Source organism: Pelophylax lessonae (assembly GCF_965119305.1).
Source record: "Pelophylax lessonae genome assembly, chromosome: 7".
Classification (NCBI taxonomy): Eukaryota; Metazoa; Chordata; class Amphibia; order Anura; family Ranidae; genus Pelophylax; species Pelophylax lessonae.
The window spans coordinates 5,339,392-5,358,373 of NC_138774.1; the positions used below are offsets into that span (position 1 = coordinate 5,339,392).

The window sequence follows — 18,982 nt, forward strand, 5'->3', positions numbered from 1 at the left end:
AAAATCCCCCCTCCTAGCACAAATCCTCTCCTTCCACTCCCAATCCACCCTCCTAGCACAAATTCCCCCTCCCCCCCAAATTTCCCCTCCCGGCACAAATTATCCCCAATCATCCCTACTAGCACCGATCCCCCCCCCCCCCCCCCAACAAAAAAAGATTTATCCAGCACAAATTCCCTCCCCCCCCCCTCCACCATATCTCCTTTTCTAGCACAGACCCCCAAAATTCCACCTGTTAGCACAAATCCTCTTCCCCCATACTCCCTCCCAAAACAAATCCACCCCTCCCCCCAAATCACCATTCTTAGCACCTCTACTAATTTCCCCTCTTAGAACAGTTCTTATCCTCTGCCACCCTCCAATTTCCCCCTCCCAACACAAATCCCCCCCCCCCTCCCCCCAAATCACCATTCTTAGCACCTCTCCTAATTTCTCCTCTTAGAACAGTTCTTATCCTCTGCCACCCTCCAATTTCCCCTTCCCAACTCAAATCCCCCCTCCCATCTCCTCATGGTGACGACCCCCCCCCCCCCCACCACCTCACATGATACCACAGTGCCCAGGGCCGCCGTCCCTTCTTCCCACCCCTTGTCCCGAACCTGGTTATACTGGGGGTTATGGCTGCAGCTGCATGCTGTAAGACCAGTATTTTTTATTTTTTTCAGCCAGCGATTCTGTTTTATCTAAGTCGCTGTTCACACCAGTGTGACTTGTCATGTGATTTGAGAGGTCTAAATTGTATGGCAAATCGCACCCTATTGTCGGCAATGGAACTGTCCAAATTGGTGCGTTGCAGACTTTGCGAGTGCCGCACCTATTTGAAAAAAGGTTCTTGCATTATTTTTGCAGATTTCAGGTGCGACTTGCATAGACATCGGTGCAAGAAGTCGCACACATGTCAGCCAAATCGCATATGAAGTTGGCCTGGCATATGGCTTTGAAATTGTGCTATTTCAAGTTAACCACTTCCATACCGGGCAATTATGGCACTCCGCTCCTACATGAAAAAATTATCATTTTTTTTGCTAGAAAATTACTCAGAACCCCCAAACGTTATACATGTTTTTTTTTTTTTCTTTTTTGCAGAAACCCTAAGGAATAAAACGGCAGTCGTTGCAACTTTTTATGCCACGCGGTATTTGTGCAGCAATTTTTCAAACGTGAAAAAAAAACATGAACTAAAACAAAAACGGCAAAGTTAGCCCAATTTTTTTGTATAATGTGAAAGATGATGTTACGCCGAGTAAATAACTAAAAAACAAATGTAATTGTGCGCTACCCTTATTCAAAGACAAACGGTGATAAACTAATAATGCTGCTGCTACCTAAATGTGTTCCCACATCTGCAAGATAATAATTGGCAAATGTATGTGATAGTGCTGCTAAATTATACCAATAATTGATTACATTTTGATAAACAACGCTTGAACAAAAAATAACATGACATATAATATACAGTAATAACAAAAAAAATGATTATTATTTGTTATATTATATTAACTATCTATACTTTTTTTTTTTTTTTTATAGTATATGTCATGTTATTATTTGTTCCAGCATTGTTTATAAAAATGTAATTAATTATTGGTATAATTTAGCAACGCCGAGACACCTAATGTCATGCTTTAAAATTACGCACGCTCGTGCAATAGGGCCAAACTTTGTTACTTAAAACTCTCAATAGGCGATGCTTTAAAAGTTTTTATAGGTTACCTGTTTAGAATCACAGAGGAGATCTTGGGCTATAACTGTTGCTCTCGCTCTAACATTCGCAGTGATACCTCACATGTGTAGATTGAACGCCGTTTACATACATGGGCGCAACCCTACTTATGCGTTCACTTCTGAGTGCGAGTATGCGGGGACGGGGGCACTTTTTATTTTTTTATTTATTTTTTTGTTTATTTTTCTTTTATTTTTATACTTTCCCTCTTTTTTTTTATTTTTTTTATTACTTTTATTCCTATTACAAGGAATGTAAACATCCCTTGTAGGATTAGGGCATGACAGGTCACCTTTATAGAGAGATGTGAAGTCAATAAAATCCCACATCTCTCCTCTAGGCTGGAAAAAAAAAAAAAAAAAAAAGATCTTTGCTTCTCAGCCAAGATCAGGGCAGTATTTACAACTGCCAGGCTGGACGTGACGTCATAACGTCACGCCCGGGCCTCTGAGAGTCATAGAGACTGCAGGGGAACTTCTGCCACCAGTGGATTTCTTCTCTGGCTCACCGATCGCACGGGTGAGCCGGTAGAAGCACCGGAGGGTGAGGGGGGGGGGGGGGGGAGGGGACTTCTCCTCCCGCCACCTGTAAAAAAATCAAGCGGCTGAACAGTCACTATGATTGTTCTTCCGATGCAGGGAATCGCCGGCTGAGAAAGAAGATTTCTGAATGATGCCTTCAGCTGCACCCCTCATCCAGATATCCCCACTCAAAGCCGATTTCAAAGTCGGATTCAGTGTGAACGGGGACTAAAAGCAATACTAGCAGCTGATTAGCAACAGGATTGCTTTTCCCCACTTCAGCCCCGGAAGGTTTAACCCCCTAATGACCGAGCCATTTTTTGTGATATGGCACTGCGTTACTTTCCCCACTTAAGGACCGGGCCTATTTCTGACACTTGCTGTTTACAAGATAAAATCAGTATTTTTAGCTAGAAAATTACTTAGAACCCCCAAACATTATATATATATATATATATATATATATATATATATATATAAAATGTTTGGGGGTTCTAAGTAATTTTCTAGCTAAAAATACTGATTTTAACTTGTATTTTATATACAGTATATATATATATATATATATAGATAGATAGATAGATAGATAGATAGATAGATAGATAGATAGATAGATAGATGATAGATAGATAGATAGATAGATAGATAGATAGATAGATAGATAGATAGATAGATAGATAGATAGATAGATAAATAGATATTTTTAGCAAAGACTCTGGAGAATAAAATGGCGGTCGTTGCAATATTTTTTGTTCCACCGGTATTTGCGCAGCAGTCTTTAAGGTCTTTAAGATGCAGTGAAAAAATACATTTCACTGCATTTAAAAAAAAACTAAACAGTAAAGTTAGCCCAATTTTTTTGTAAATTGTGAAAGATGATGTTACGCCGAGTAAATAGATACCCAACATGTTATGGTTTAAAGCTGCGCACACTCGCGGAATGACGACAAACTACGGTACTTAAAAATCTCCATAGGCGACGCTTTAAAAATTTCTAACGGTTACCAGTTTATAGTAACATTGGAGTTCTTTTTCTAGAAATATTGCTCTCACTTTGGCGATCGCGGCGATACCTCACATGTGTGGTTGGAACACCGTTTTTATTTTCAGGCACGACTTACATACGCTTTATCTATCGTGCGCAAGCTCGCGGCGACGGGGGGGCGCTTTAACATTTTTTTCCCCTATTTATTTTATTAAATTTTTTTATTTTTAGCACAGTTTTAAAGAGAAAAAAAAATCTGATCACTTTTATTGCTGTCACAAGGAATGTAAACATCCCTTGTGACAGCAATATGCAGTGACAGGTACTCTTTATGGAGGGATCGGGGGGGAATGTGACAGTAATAGGCAGTGACAGGTACTCTTTATGGAGGGATCGGGGGGGAATGTGACAGTAATAGCAGTGACAGGTACTCTTTATGGAGGGATCGGGGGGAATGTGACAGTAATAGCAGTGACAGGTACTCTTTATGGAGGGATCGGGGGGAATGTGACAGTAATAGGAGTGACAGGTACTCTTTATGGAGGGATCGGGGGGAATGTGACAGTAATAGCAGTGACAGGTACTCTTTATGGAGGGATCGGGGGGAATGTGACAGTAATAGGAGTGACAGGTACTCTTTATGGAGGGATCGGGGGGGAATGTGACAGTAATAGGAGTGACAGGTACTCTTTATGGAGGGATCGGGGGGAATGTGACAGTAATAGGAGTGACAGGTACTCTTTATGGAGGGATCGGGAGGAATGTGACAGTAATAGCAGTGACAGGTACTCTTTATGGAGGGATCGGGGGGGAATGTGACAGTAATAGGAGTGACAGGTACTCTTTATGGAGGGATCGGGGGGGAATGTGACAGTAATAGGCAGTGACAGGTACTCTTTATGGAGGGATCGGGGGGGAATGTGACAGTAATAGCAGTGACAGGTACTCTTTATGGAGAGATCGGGGGGGAATGTGACAGTAATAGGCAGTGACAGGTACTCTTTATGGAGGGATCGGGGGAATGTGACAGTAATAGGCAGTGACAGGTCCTCTTTATGGAGGGATCGGGGGGAATGTGACAGTAATAGGAGTGACAGGTACTCTTTATGGAGGGATCGGGAGGAATGTGACAGTAATAGCAGTGACAGGTACTCTTTATGGAGGGATCGGGGGAATGTGACAGTAATAGGCAGTGACAGGTACTCTTTATGGAGGGATCGGGGGGAATGTGACAGTAATAGCAGTGACAGGTACTCTTTATGGAGGGATCGGGGGAATGTGACAGTAATAGGAGTGACAGGTACTCTTTATGGAGAGATCGGGGGGGAATGTGACAGTAATAGGCAGTGACAGGTACTCTTTATGGAGGGATCGGGGGAATGTGACAGTAATAGGAGTGACAGGTACTCTTTATGGAGGGATCGGGGGGGAATGTGACAGTAATAGCAGTGACAGGTACTCTTTATGGAGGGATCGGGGGGAATGTGACAGTAATAGCAGTGACAGGTACTCTTTATGGAGGGATCGGGGGGAATGTGACAGTAATAGGAGTGACAGGTACTCTTTATGGAGGGATCGGGGGGGAATGTGACAGTAATAGGAGTGACAGGTACTCTTTATGGAGGGATCGGGGGGAATGTGACAGTAATAGGAGTGACAGGTACTCTTTATGGAGGGATCGGGAGGAATGTGACAGTAATAGCAGTGACAGGTACTCTTTATGGAGGGATCGGGGGGGAATGTGACAGTAATAGGAGTGACAGGTACTCTTTATGGAGGGATCGGGGGGGAATGTGACAGTAATAGGAGTGACAGGTACTCTTTATGGAGGGATCGGGGGGAATGTGACAGTAATAGGAGTGACAGGTACTCTTTATGGAGGGATCTGGGGGGAATGTGACAGTAATAGGAGTGACAGGTACTCTTTATGGAGTGATCGGGGGGGAATGTGACAGTAATAGGCAGTGACAGGTACTCTTTATGGAGGGATCGGGGGGAATGTGACAGTAATAGGAGTGACAGGTACTCTTTATGGAGGGATCGGGGGGGAATGTGACAGTAATAGGCAGTGACAGGTACTCTTTATGGAGGGATCGGGGGGGAATGTGACAGTAATAGCAGTGACAGGTACTCTTTATGGAGAGATCGGGGGGGAATGTGACAGTAATAGGCAGTGACAGGTACTCTTTATGGAGGGATCGGGGGAATGTGACAGTAATAGGAGTGACAGGTACTCTTTATGGAGGGATCGGGGGGGAATGTGACAGTAATAGGAGTGACAGGTACTCTTTATGGAGGGATCGGGGGGAATGTGACAGTAATAGGCAGTGACAGGTCCTCTTTATGGAGGGATCGGGGGGAATGTGACAGTAATAGGAGTGACAGGTACTCTTTATGGAGGGATCGGGAGGAATGTGACAGTAATAGCAGTGACAGGTACTCTTTATGGAGGGATCGGGGGAATGTGACAGTAATAGGCAGTGACAGGTACTCTTTATGGAGGGATCGGGGGGAATGTGACAGTAATAGCAGTGACAGGTACTCTTTATGGAGGGATCGGGGGAATGTGACAGTAATAGGAGTGACAGGTACTCTTTATGGAGAGATCGGGGGGGAATGTGACAGTAATAGGCAGTGACAGGTACTCTTTATGGAGGGATCGGGGGAATGTGACAGTAATAGGAGTGACAGGTACTCTTTATGGAGGGATCGGGGGGGAATGTGACAGTAATAGGAGTGACAGGTACTCTTTATGGAGGGATCGGGGGGAATGTGACAGTAATAGGCAGTGACAGGTCCTCTTTATGGAGGGATCGGGGGAATGTGACAGTAATAGGCAGTGACAGGTCCTCTTTATGGAGGGATCGGGGGAATGTGACAGTAATAGGAGTGACAGGTACTCTTTATGGAGGGATCGGGGGAATGTGACAGTAATAGGCAGTGACAGGTACTCTTTATGGAGGGATCGGGGGGAATGTGACAGTAATAGGAGTGACAGGTACTCTTTATGGAGGGATCGGGGGGGAATGTGACAGTAATAGGCAGTGACAGGTACTCTTTATGGAGGGATCGGGGGGGAATGTGACAGTAATAGCAGTGACAGGTACTCTTTATGGAGAGATCGGGGGGGAATGTGACAGTAATAGGCAGTGACAGGTACTCTTTATGGAGGGATCGGGGGGGAATGTGACAGTAATAGGAGTGACAGGTACTCTTTATGGAGGGATCGGGGGGAATGTGACAGTAATAGGAGTGACAGGTACTCTTTATGGAGGGATCGGGAGGAATGTGACAGTAATAGCAGTGACAGGTACTCTTTATGGAGGGATCGGGGGAATGTGACAGTAATAGGCAGTGACAGGTACTCTTTATGGAGGGATCGGGGGGAATGTGACAGTAATAGCAGTGACAGGTACTCTTTATGGAGGGATCGGGGGAATGTGACAGTAATAGGAGTGACAGGTACTCTTTATGGAGGGATCGGGAGGAATGTGACAGTAATAGAAGTGACAGGTACTCTTTATGGAGGGATCGGGGGGGAATGTGACAGTAATAGGAGTGACAGGTACTCTTTATGGAGGGATCGGGGGGAATGTGACAGTAATAGGCAGTGACAGGTACTCTTTATGGAGGGATCGGGGGGAATGTGACAGTAATAGGAGTGACAGGTACTCTTTATGGAGGGATCGGGGGGAATGTGACAGTAATAGGCAGTGACAGGTCCTCTTTATGGAGGGATCGGGGGAATGTGACAGTAATAGGCAGTGACAGGTCCTCTTTATGGAGGGATCGGGGGAATGTGACAGTAATAGGAGTGACAGGTACTCTTTATGGAGGGATCGGGGGAATGTGACAGTAATAGGCAGTGACAGGTCCTCTTTATGGAGGGATCGGGGGGGAATGTGACAGTAATAGGAGTGACAGGTACTCTTTATGGAGGGATCGGGGGAATGTGACAGTAATAGGAGTGACAGGTACTCTTTATGGAGGGATCGGGGGGAATGTGACAGTAATAGGCAGTGACAGGTCCTCTTTATGGAGGGATCGGGGGAATGTGACAGTAATAGGAGTGACAGATCCTCTTTATGGAGGGATCGGGGGTCTAAAAGACACCAAACCCCTCCACTACACTTCAATGTATTCAAAATGCCAAAATCTGCATTTTTGAATTCTGACAATTTTTTAAATTTGGCGCCATTAGCAGCCGAGTAAACTGGAAGTGATGCGATGACGCCGCTTCCGAGTTAATACATCGTAGACCCGATCAAAGCCCAATACAGTTTTGTTCGGGGCTCCAACCAGCCGTCGGACGCGCTGGCCGGTTGCTCGGGTCTCCTGGTGGGACAGGAGACCCGGGCAGAGCCGTGGAAGGTGGCGGGAGGGGGGCGTCTGGTCCCACTCACTGGGATAACGGCTGAGCGGCTCCCGAGCCGCATCGGCTGTTATCTTCTGAAAGCCGACTGCCGGCTCTAAAAAATGGTACCGGTGCCTGCAGCTGCAGATCTTCCCGCTACAACCACTTCTCTGAGCCGACGTACAGGGACAGATACAGGGACAGGTACAGGAACAGGTACAGGGACAGGTAAAGGGACAGGTACAAAGATAGGGACAGGTTCAGGGACAGATACAGGTAGAGGGATAGGGACATGTAGAGGGATAGGGACAGGTACAGGGACAGGTACAAGGATAGGGACAGGTTCAGGGACAGGGACACGTAGAGGGATAGGGACAGGGACGGGTACAGGGACAGGGGCAGGGAAAGGGACAGGTACAGGGACAGGGAAAGGGACAGGTACAAGGATAGGTACAGATACAGGTACAGGGACAGGGAAAGGGACAGGGGCAGGGAAAGGGACAGGTACAAGGATAGGGACAGGTATAGGGACAAGGAAAGGGACAGGTACAGGGTCAGGGACAGGTACAGGGAAAGGGATAGGTAAAGGGAAAAAGAAAAGGGACAGGGAAAGGGACAGGTACATGTACAGGTACAGGGAAAGGGACAGGTACAGGGACAGGTACAGGGACAGGTACAGGGAAAGGGACAGGGCCAGGTACAAGTTTCAGGGACAGGTACAGGGAAAGGGACAGGTACAGGGAAAGGGACAGGGACAGGTTTCAGGGACAGGTACAGGGAAAGGGATAGGGACAGGTACAGGGACAGGGACAGGTGCAGGGACAGGTACAGGGATAGGGACAAGGAAAGGAAAAGGGAAAGGTACAGGGAAAGGGACAGGTACAGGGACAGGGAAAGGGACAGATACAGGGAAAGGGACAGGTACAGGGAAAGGGACAGATACAGGGAAAGGGACAGGGACAGGTACAGGCTTGAGGGACAGGTACAGGGACAGAGACAGGGAAAGGGACAGGGACAGGTGCAGGGACAGGTACAGGGATAGGGACAAGGAAAGGGACAAGGAAAGGGACAGGTACAGGGATAGGGACAAGGAAAGGGACAAGTACAGGGAAAGGGACAAGTACAGGGAAAGGGACAGGTACAGGGAAAGGGACAGGTACAGGGAAAGGGACAGGGACAGGTACAGGGAAAGGGACAGGTACAGGGAAAGGGACAGGGACAGGTACAGGGATAGGGACAAGGAAAGGGAAAGGGACAGGTACAGGGAAAGGGACAAGTACAGGGAAAGGGACAGGGACAGGTACAGGGATAGGGACAAGGAAAGGGAAAGGGACAGGTACAGGGAAAGGGACAAGTACAGGGAAAGGGACAGGTACAGGGATAGGGACAAGGAAAGGGAAAGGGACAGGTACAGGGAAAGGGATTCCAGCATTTATGCATGTTATTATCTGTATGTAGAATTTCCCACGCTGCACTGTCACTTTTTATATCTGTATATAAGGTTGGCTGATTACCTTACTTTGGGCTATCTGCTTTTTTTGTTTTTTTGGAGCGCTCACTCATATTATTACACACCTGCAGATATAAAGTGCTGGAGGTGACAGGTGCTCTTTCACAGATGTAATTGGGGATCTCACTTACGCCATGATGCCGGAAAGATGGAAGATCTCGGCGGTCAGGTACGCCAGGTAACTGTACAGGAAGACGAACAGCGGCTCGATGACGCGGATGTGCTCTGTGAATTTTGTTGTCAGCGCCGCCACAAAGCCAAATACGAGTCCAATCAGAACTCCTCCAATCCCCACCAGGAAGATCGTCCCAACGCCGGCGAAGATGTCCGATGGCCGAATCTCCGACATTTTACTGAACGCTTCACACAGCTTATATAGAGCCTGCCGGGAAGATGTCCTGTCATTATATTTATCATACATTATATTACATTGTGTTACATTATATCATATTATGTTATTGTATTATATTACAGGGAAGGAAACATTGTAAATAACCCCATCAAAATGTAACCCCTTTTTTACCGAACACTTTCACCCCCCTTCCTGCCCAGCCACATTTTCAGCTTTCAGTGCTGTCACACTTTGAATGACAATTGCGCGGTCATGCAACACTGTACCCATATAACATTTTTATCATTTTGTTCTCACAAATAGAGCTTTTGGTGGTATATAATCACTTGACGACCAGCCGCCGTACATACACTACCATGTTTTTTGTTTTACGATAGATTGGGGATTAGTTTGGTGGTAAATAATAATTGATATCTCTTGGTTTAACTTTATTAACCACTTGCCAGCCAGCCGCTGTACATATATTGCGGCAGGTCAGCTCTGTCCCACGAAACAACGTACCTGTATGTCGCTTTGCGGGACCGCTAGTGGGGGGGTGCACACGCGTCCCCATGCTTTACAGGGGTAGACAATTTGTGGGCCCGGCGCCCGTGATTGCCAACGGGCACTTGCAATCGCTCCCCGTGGAGACAAAACGGCGGTCTGTAAACACAGCACACCGCTGTTCTGTCAGTAATGAACACAGGGATCCTCTTATTTAGGAACACAGGTCTCTGTGTTCATTCAGCAAGTCCATCCCCCACACAGTTATAAAGCACCCCCTATGAGCATATTTAACCCTTTGATCACCCCCGGTGTTAACCCCTTCCCTGCCAGTGTCAAGAGTACAGTGAATTATTTTTAGCACTGATTACTGTAGTAATGTCACTGGTCCCCCCCCCCCCCCCAAAAGTGTCAAAAATGTCAGTTAGGTGTCCGATCTGTCCCCCGCAATGTCGCAGTCCCGGTAAAAAATGCTGATCGCCGCCATTACTAATAAAAATAAATAAATAAATAAAAATTACATAAATCTTTCCCCTAGTTTGAAGACACGATAACTTTTGCGCAAACCAATCAATATACTCTTATGGGATTTTTTTTTTTTTTTTACCAAAAAGATGTAGCAGAATAAAAGTTGGCCTAAAATGATGAAAAAATTTGATTTTTAATTTTTTTTTATTGGGAATGTTATATAGCAGAAAGTAAAAAATATTGTTTTTTTTTTTTCAGAATTGTCGCTCTTGTTTTTGTTTATAACAAAAAAATAAAAAAATCACACAGGTGATCAAATACCACCAAAAGAAATCTCTATTTGTGGGCAAAAAAAGGACATAAATTGTCAGCTAAAGTAACGCAGTGCCGTATCGCAAAAAAAAATGGCCTGGTCATTAAGGGGGTAAATCCTTCCGGTCCAGAAGTGGTTAATCCCCACTGGGTTTTTCTTTTTTGCTAAAAAAAAAAAAAAAAAAAGGCAAAACCTCTGTTTAAAAAAAGGGTGGGAAAAATGCGCCTTACATTGGTGGTCAGTGTGAAGAATGTCCCTTACATTGGGGGTCAGTGGGAAGAATGTTCCTTACATTGGTGGTCAGTGGGAAGAATGCTCCTTACATTGGTGGTCAGTGGGAAGAATGTTCCTTACATTGGTGGTCAGTGGGAAGAATGTTCCTTACATTGGTGGTCAGTGGGAAGAAGGAGGAGGACACACCCAAAGAGCTCTCTCAGAGAACCAGCCCTTTTCAAGCCTGGGCCTTGCTTGCTAGCTTGGCCCAGGAACAATGCCTGATCCTGGGGGAGGCCCTGGGAGGGATCCCCCTGATGACACGGGGCCTAGTGAGGAGGAGGTGGAGGACCTGTCTGTGGGTCCAGGCCCTGGTGAGAATGCGGATGTCTTCAGCCAGAAGGTTATCAATCGTTTTAGGGCGATTGGGAGAGCTGAAGAAAAACTTAAAGTTTTGAAGGCTGAACATAAATCCTTCAGAGCCAAATACTGCCAGGCCTGGAGTAAAAATCGCACAGCCATGAAGCCTGAGTTACAGGATCTGGAAGATAAGGTAAAGAAACAATCTTTATTGTTGGAAAAGTTGAAAGATAGAAGCGGAGTGTTTAAAGAAAAATTTGATAATGAGAGGAGATTTGCCAGCCAAACATCAGCAAGCTCTGTGGATCAGCAGCCTCAGTTAATGGATGACCAGGCTCCATCTGCCTCTGCACCTCTCCCCCCATGCCAGAACTGGGAATCGCCAGCGGCAACCAGCCAGGGGGTTGAGAGTGGGCATGGATCCCTGACATTTATCCAGGAGATGGAGTCCCCCCTGAGAGCAGATAAGTTTGCATTCACTGATGATCCATCAGAAATCCCTGTGGATGGGCAGAGGAGATACAAACCAGCAAAGCCAGTACTGGTGGAGAAATCCCAGTATACCATGCTGCCATCCAACATGTCTGCCCCACCTGCTGTAGTGGATGGTGTCCCAGGTGAGAAGGAGCTTTGCCTACAGCTACCTATTGGAGATTCTGCTGTGAACACAACCAGTACAGACATGCAGGGAAAATCCCTGACCGTGAAATCCCCGGACCATCAGGTGAATGTGGATGGACCTGCATCTAACACCCCAGACATGGATTTTGCTGGTCTGGCTGAGACCAGTAGTCCCTCTGAAAGCAAAATGGCTGCCAGCTCCAAGGAGTCTGTTTCACTTTCACCAGAGCTTCCCAGTGTTTCAGGGCTGATTGACCAGCTGTTTGCTGGTGGGGGAGGGGATCAGCATGCTGCTGTGTTTGGAATGGAAGCAGCCATGGAAGTTACCTGCAGTGTTTCACCTGCTGCTGTGCTAGAACAGAATTCCATTTCCACAGCTGAAAACCCTGTCCCAGTGGAAGAGAAGATGACAGCTGAATCTCTTACCAGTGCAGCACCAACTATGGATTCTGCTGTGAAGACAACAAATATCCCAGCAAGTATTAAAAATGACAATAATCATAAAGCAATGAATGTGGTGGGTGGTGGTGAAGGGGATAATATTGCTGGGAAAAATAGAAATGACATTTCTCCTCCTGCTCAGCAGAGGAAAGATTTATCGGTTGTACAGATCAATCCCGGATCTGTACAATCGTTATCTGTTATGTCTGTGTCGGATGTTTCAAAACAAACTGATGGATTTTCTGCTGGGAGGAATGTTGGAAGCTATGCTTCAGTTTTGGGGAGTCACACCAGGGTGGGTGGTGGGGTTTCGGTTAATAATCGCAATTCAAGGAGGTTTGTTGGGGGGTTGGTTAGTGGGTATAGGAGGAGGAATGTGGTACAGTTGCGGTGGGAGGGCGATGGAACGCCGCCAGTAAGGGGGAGAGTGGCCGAGTTGGTCTTGGAAATGGGGTTTAAAGCCTGTGACATTTTTGCTTTGATTTGCCCGGTGGGAAGTTATGAATTTGATTTATCGTTTGTAAAACCTGAGAGTTTGGATCTCTTTTGGGAGAGATATAGGAGGTGCAAGGGCCTTCAGCAGTGGAGTGGTTTGGTGCCAAAGGTGATCTCAAGACAGCCTCTGATAAAGTCGGTGACCATCTTGGTGCGTAACGAATCCATACCAGAGGCTGATTTATTAGTATGGCTACGCCGATATGGCGAGGTCCTCACTCCACTGCGGAAGGTCCTTGATGAGCATGGGATATGGACAGGGGCCTGGACAGTGTCACTAAAATTGGGGGTGCTGGGCGATGTAGTTCAGCACCTTCCCTGCTCAGCCTTTCTGGGTAGGGATAGGCTGACCATTTTCTACCAAGGTCAGCCTAAGGTATGTAATAAATGTGGTGATAAAGGCCACTTTGCATCGTCCTGCACCCACAAGAAGTGCTCACTGTGCCAGGATTTAGGCCATTTGGCCAGAGAATGCACCCAGATTCGGTGCAATTTGTGCCAGCAGCTGGGTCATCCATATAGCCAGTGCCCAGAGGCACTGCATAACCTGCCAGGATTGGAGACTGAGCTGCAGAGGCTTGATAAAGAAGATGAAGCAGCTGAAGTTAGAGAGGAAATTGTTGTTGCCCCTCCTGTGTCTGTTGTGTCAGATTCTGTTTCCCCTAGTGATGTGGTCCCTGAGTCTGTCCCTCCTGTGTCTGTTGTGTCAGATTCTGTTTCCCCTAGTGATGTGGTCCCTGTGTCTGTCCCTCCTGTTGTTCCTACATCTTCTGTGCGTAGATCCTCCAGACTAGCGGAAGCTGCTGGGGGGGCGGGTATAGTGGATCTTCCCCCTCGGCCTACTCCATCTCCAGTCCCTGTCTCTCGACACCGCAAACGCGGCCAAGAGGGTGCAGGGGTGCTGGATGGTGGTGGGGTCGATGGGGTTGAGGGAGGGGTGTCCATGTCCCATGTCTCACCCTCTGTTGTGGAGGATTCGGATGATGAGGGGTGGGAGAGGACAAAGAGGAAGAAAAAGAAGAAGAGGAAGACCAGTAAAGCAGTCGTTTCCTCCTTACAGTTAGAGCCAGGAGGGGTTCCTCTTGGCAACACATTTTCGGTTTTATCAGGGGAGGAGTTAGTATCCGATTTATCTACTTCTTTATCATCTATGGATGAGGGGGAGTCACATAGTGTAAAGAGAGCTGCTTCGGGTGATGAGAGTGTGGTGGAGGTTAAGAAACGACTACCCCAATCATCCTGATGGCAGTGCCCGCTCTGATAAAGGTGGCGACCATTAATGTCGCCAGCGTGAAATCTGCAAGAGCTCGTGATATTGCCTTATTTTTGCTCAGTGAGTTTGATGCTGAGATTTTATTTTTGCAAGAGACCTGGCTCAATACTTTGGCCGATGTCCATCTAGCAAAAAGGGAGTGGAGATGCGGTCCCTCCTTTTGGTCTCTTGCGGCTGAGCCTTGCAGCGGAGTTGCGGTTCTTTTTAAAACCGATATGGTAACGTGCCGGCGGATAATTGAGGTAGAAATGGGGAGATGCATGGTCTTAGACGTCTCTGTTAGGGGGCAGGACCTGCGCCTCATCAATATCTATGGACCGCAGTCAAAATGGGACAGGAAATGCCTCTTCACAAAGATCAAGCCCTTCCTTTTTACATCCCAGCAGGTTGTCTTTGGAGGTGACTTTAACACCATAATTAGGCCTGAAGACAGGAGGGTCTCCATAGACAGGCTGGGTTATGATAGCGTTTTTCTTAGAGATATGGTTAGACAAGCAGGCCTGGTAGATGTGCACATTAAGCACTGCCCTGGCAGCACGGGATTCACGTTTCAGAGAGGGAATAGTCAGAGTAGGATAGATAGGTTTTTTTTTTAAAGGAGAACTCTGCTTTCTCGGCTCCTGAGTTGAGGGCGGTGGAGTTCTCTGACCACTGTATGCTGTCTGTGACTCTGAATGCCTCGGACACTCCACCCAGGGGAAGGGGTACCTGGAAACTGAATTCGGCTCTCCTGGAAGATGTAGAGGTAAGACAATCCTTTGAGGATTTTTTTCAGGCACAGGTTTCAATTCTGGACTTTTGCAGCAGTAAGTCAGAGTGGTGGGAGCTTGTGAAACAAAGGGCGATTGGACTTTTCAAGGCCATAAGTAAGAAGATGCAGCTTGGTATGTATATTGCCTACCAGCATTTGCGGAGGAAGCTTGATCGTCTTGTCTCGTATGGAGGAGATCCAGGGGAGATCTCGGAGGTAAAGCTTCTTCTTAGGAAGTGTCAATACGACCGGCATGCCTCCTTGGTTCTGGAGAGAGATTATGGGAAATATCACTCGCCTGATCCTTACCAGAACTGTAAGCAAGGCATAGCAGTTAAGACGGTCATAGGTCTGAGGGATAGTACGGGTTCCCTGGTGAAGTCCAGATCAGGGATCCTGGAGATCTTCAGGTCATATTACGCAGACCTTCTGGGAAGAAAGGACCTTAATCGGGACAGGATGGAAAGCTTTCTGGATTCTACTCCAGGATTGGGAAATGATACATTGCCTTTGATGGATTTGACAGAACCAATTTCAGCGGATGAGGTAGTTCGTGCTATAGAGAAGCTGGCTACCAAAAAGTCGCCTGGGCCAGATGGGTTGACAGCTGAATTTTACAAGTGTTTTAAGTCCATTCTGGCTCCCTTTTTAGCGGAGGTTTATAACAGCTGTTTTGAAGAGGGTTCTCTCCCTCCCTCCATGAGGCAATCTGCTGTGATTCTTCTGTCAAAAGGTAAAGACCCCTCAATAATTGAGAACTGGCGCCCCATCAGTCTTCTCAATGTTGATAGAAAGATCTTGGCGAAGATTTTTTTTTGGCGCTTGTCGTCAGTAGCAGGCGATTTGTTGTCCAATCATCAGCACTGCTCGGTCCAGGGCAGAAGTACCTTTTCAGCAATTTTAACTGTCCGGGAGGCTTTGGAGCGATGCAGGGCTGCTGGATGGAGAAAGTACTTGCTGGCATTGGATCAGGCGAAGGCTTTTGATCGAGTCAATCATGAGTACCTGTATTTGCTACTTGGTAGATACGGCCTGCAGGGGAGGTTTATTGATTGGCTGAAAACATTATATAAAGGGGCTGAGAGCTTCCCACTTGTTAATGGTTGGGTTGGACGGCCTTTTGAGGTTGGCTCTGGTGTGCGCCAGGGGTGTCCTTTGAGCCCCCTGCTATATGTATTCGCAATCGACCCCTTCATAAGAAGGTTAGAGAGTGGATCGTTGTGTGGGGTGCCTTTAGGCATTGCTGGTGTGCCGCCTTTGAAGGTCGTGGCCTATGCCGATGATGTGTCTGTTATTATCTCTGGGATGGAGGAGGCGCAGGAGGTGGTCTCTGTGATAGAGCAGTACACTGAGGCTTCTGGCTCTAAAATCAATCATGAAAAGAGTGAAGTTTTCTGGATGGGTGAGGAGGGTGAAAGCTTCGAACTTCCGGATGCCTTCCCAGAGCCCCAGCAGGAAATTAAAGTGTTGGGCATCAAATTTGGTCCTGGTGACTATGGTCATCGAAATTGGGAAAGCAGGTTGTTGAATGCCAATGCCAAGGTGGCAAGCTGGAAGAAATGGAAACTTTCCTTGAGGGAAAGGGTTGACTTGATTAAAACTTACCTGATCCCAATCTTTTTATATGTCAGCTTTGTCTGTATCTTGCCGGAATCTCTCTATGCAAGGGTGTACAGCTGCTTTTTCCAACTGTTATGGGGAAATAGGCTGAACCTGATCAAATGCAATGTAACTTACCTGTCCAGGCGGGAGGGTGGTCTAGGAATGGTCAACCCTATAGTTTTCTTTTCTCTGCTTTTTTTAAAGTATAATCTTGGTAATATGTTAGCAGAGACCCCGCCGGGATGGGTGGGTATTTTTCAATCTTGGTTTAGGCCTTTTCTGCGATGCTGGGAAGATGGCGGGCCAGTGAAAAGTCTGAGAGTCCAACATGGCAAGCTTCCGGCTTATGTTGCCCCGTGTCTGAAAATACTTAGGCAGTGGCAGGTGACAGTGGGGGATATCAAGTCCCTCCCCAGAAAGCTTCTGGAGAAGAGGATTTTGGGCTCTGCTTTCAGTGTGTTGCTGACCTTAAGGGATTGCCCAGGCCCCGTAATGAGGGAGGGGTTGCGTTTAATTAACTTAGGAAGAATCCCTTTGAAGTTTAGGGATCAAGCCTGGCTCGCTTTCCATGGAAGGCTCTATGTGAGAGGGAACCTGAAGCATCGCCCTGTGGATGATCGGGATTGTCCTAGAGCGGAGTGTGTTGGTAAAGTGGAGTCTATGGACCACTTTTTGCTCCAGTGTCCCTTTAACATAGAGGTGTATAAAAGGGTGGGGAGGGCTCTAGGCATCCCCTTTCTCTATCGCATGAGTTATGCGGAGTGGGTGTACGGGGCATTCCCGACTCGCTGGGATTTTGATTTGGATACACTTTTTCTAGTTAGTATAGTTGTCCGTTACTTCACGTGGAATGCACGGTGCCAGATTACCCTGCGGAAGAAAGTCCTCCCTGTCGAGGTGGTGGTGTACGATATTTTTGGTGAGGTTGGAAAGATTCGGGGTCTTGAGAAGGGCAGGGAGCCTCGAGCGGTCTGGATAAGGGCGTGGAGGAATATCAGACCTGCTTTTGGTGAACTGTCCATCTCTGGGTAGAAAGCTTTTTTCCTATGCTATTTCTTTCAAGCCCTTAGCTTTTGTTGGTTAATATCTTCATTTTTGAAGAAGGGCTGCATGCATAATGGGGGTGGTTTTGTTTCTTGACCTCGCAGGTTTGATGTCTGGTGTGGTGGTGTGAGTCTTATTAAGATTATTTTTCCCGGTACTGATGTGTTTCATGATGTGAGTTTTGTTTTTGCTGTAAAGGCAGTCTTTATTTGAGAGCAGAATTTGCTATGTATTTTTTTTTTCCCCTTTTCATGTAAATATGTATATATTTATTTATGTATATTGATTTTATGCTTATTGATTGCAAGACTTTTAATAAACAAAATTGGGAAGAATGCTCCTTACATTGGTGGTCAGTGGGAAGAATGTTCCTTACATTGGTGGTCAGTGGGAAGAATGCTCCTTACATTGGTGGTCAGTGGGAAGAATGTTCCTTACATTGGTGGTCAGTGGGAAGAATGCTCCTTACATTGGTGGTCAGTGGGAAGAATGCTCCTTACATTGGTGGTCAGTGGGAAGAATGTCCCTTACATTGGTGGTCAGTGGGAAGAATGTCCCTTACATAAGTGTTTTAAGTCCATTCTGGCTCCCTTTTTAGCGGAGGTTTATAACAGCTGTTTAGAAGAGGGTTCTCTCCCTCCCTCCATGAGGCAATCGGCTGTCATTCTTCTGTCAAAAGGTAAAGACCCGTCAATAATTGAGAACTGGCGCCCCATCAGTCTTCTCAGTGTTGATAAAAAGATCTTGGCGAAGATTCTTTTTTGGCGCTTGTCGTCAGTAGCAGGCAATTTATTGTCCAATCATCAGCACTGCTCGGTCCAGGGCAGAAGTACCTTTTCAGCAGTTTTAGCTGTCCGGGAGGCTTTGGAGCGATGCAGGGCTGCTGGATGGAGAAAGTACTTGCTGGCATTGGATCGGGCAAAGGTTTTTGATCGAGTCAATCATGAGTACCTGTATTTGCTACTTGGTAGATACGGCCTGTAGGGGAGGTTTATAGATTGGCTGAAAACATTATATAAAGGGGCTGAGAGCTTCCCACTTGTTAATGGTTGGGTTGGACATCATTTTGGGGTTGGCTCTAGTGTGCGCCAGGGGTGTCCTTTGAGCCCCCTGCTATATGTATTCGCAATTGACCCCTTCATAAGAAGGTTAGAAGGTGGATCGTTGTGCGGGGTGCCTTTGGGCATTGCTGGTGTGCCGCCTTTGAAGGTCGTAGCTTATGCCGATGATGTGTCTGTTATTATCTCTGGGATAGGGGAGGCGCAGGAGGTGGTCTCTATGATAGAGCAGTACACGGAGGCTTCTGGCTCTAAAGTCAATCATGAAAAGAGTGAATTTTTCTGGATGGGTGAGCAGGGTGAAAGCTTTGAACTTCCGGATGCCTTCCCAGAGCCCCAGCAGGAAATTAAAGTGTTGGGCATCAAATTTGGTCCTGGTGACTATGGTCATCGAAATTGGGAAAGCAGGTAGTTG

The 18,982-nt window shown here is 46.7% G+C and overlaps 1 protein-coding gene across 1 annotated transcript in view; it reads right to left on the bottom strand.

The window, feature by feature from the left end:
- LOC309559710 (sodium/hydrogen exchanger 2-like) overlaps positions 1-18,982 on the bottom strand; it is a 136,643-nt gene that overhangs the window by 104,085 nt on the left and 13,576 nt on the right. Inside the window, exon 3 of the mRNA XM_082263119.1 lies at positions 9,225-9,475. Coding sequence (XP_082119245.1) covers positions 9,225-9,475 — 251 coding nt within the window. The remainder of the gene's footprint in view (positions 1-9,224; positions 9,476-18,982) is intronic.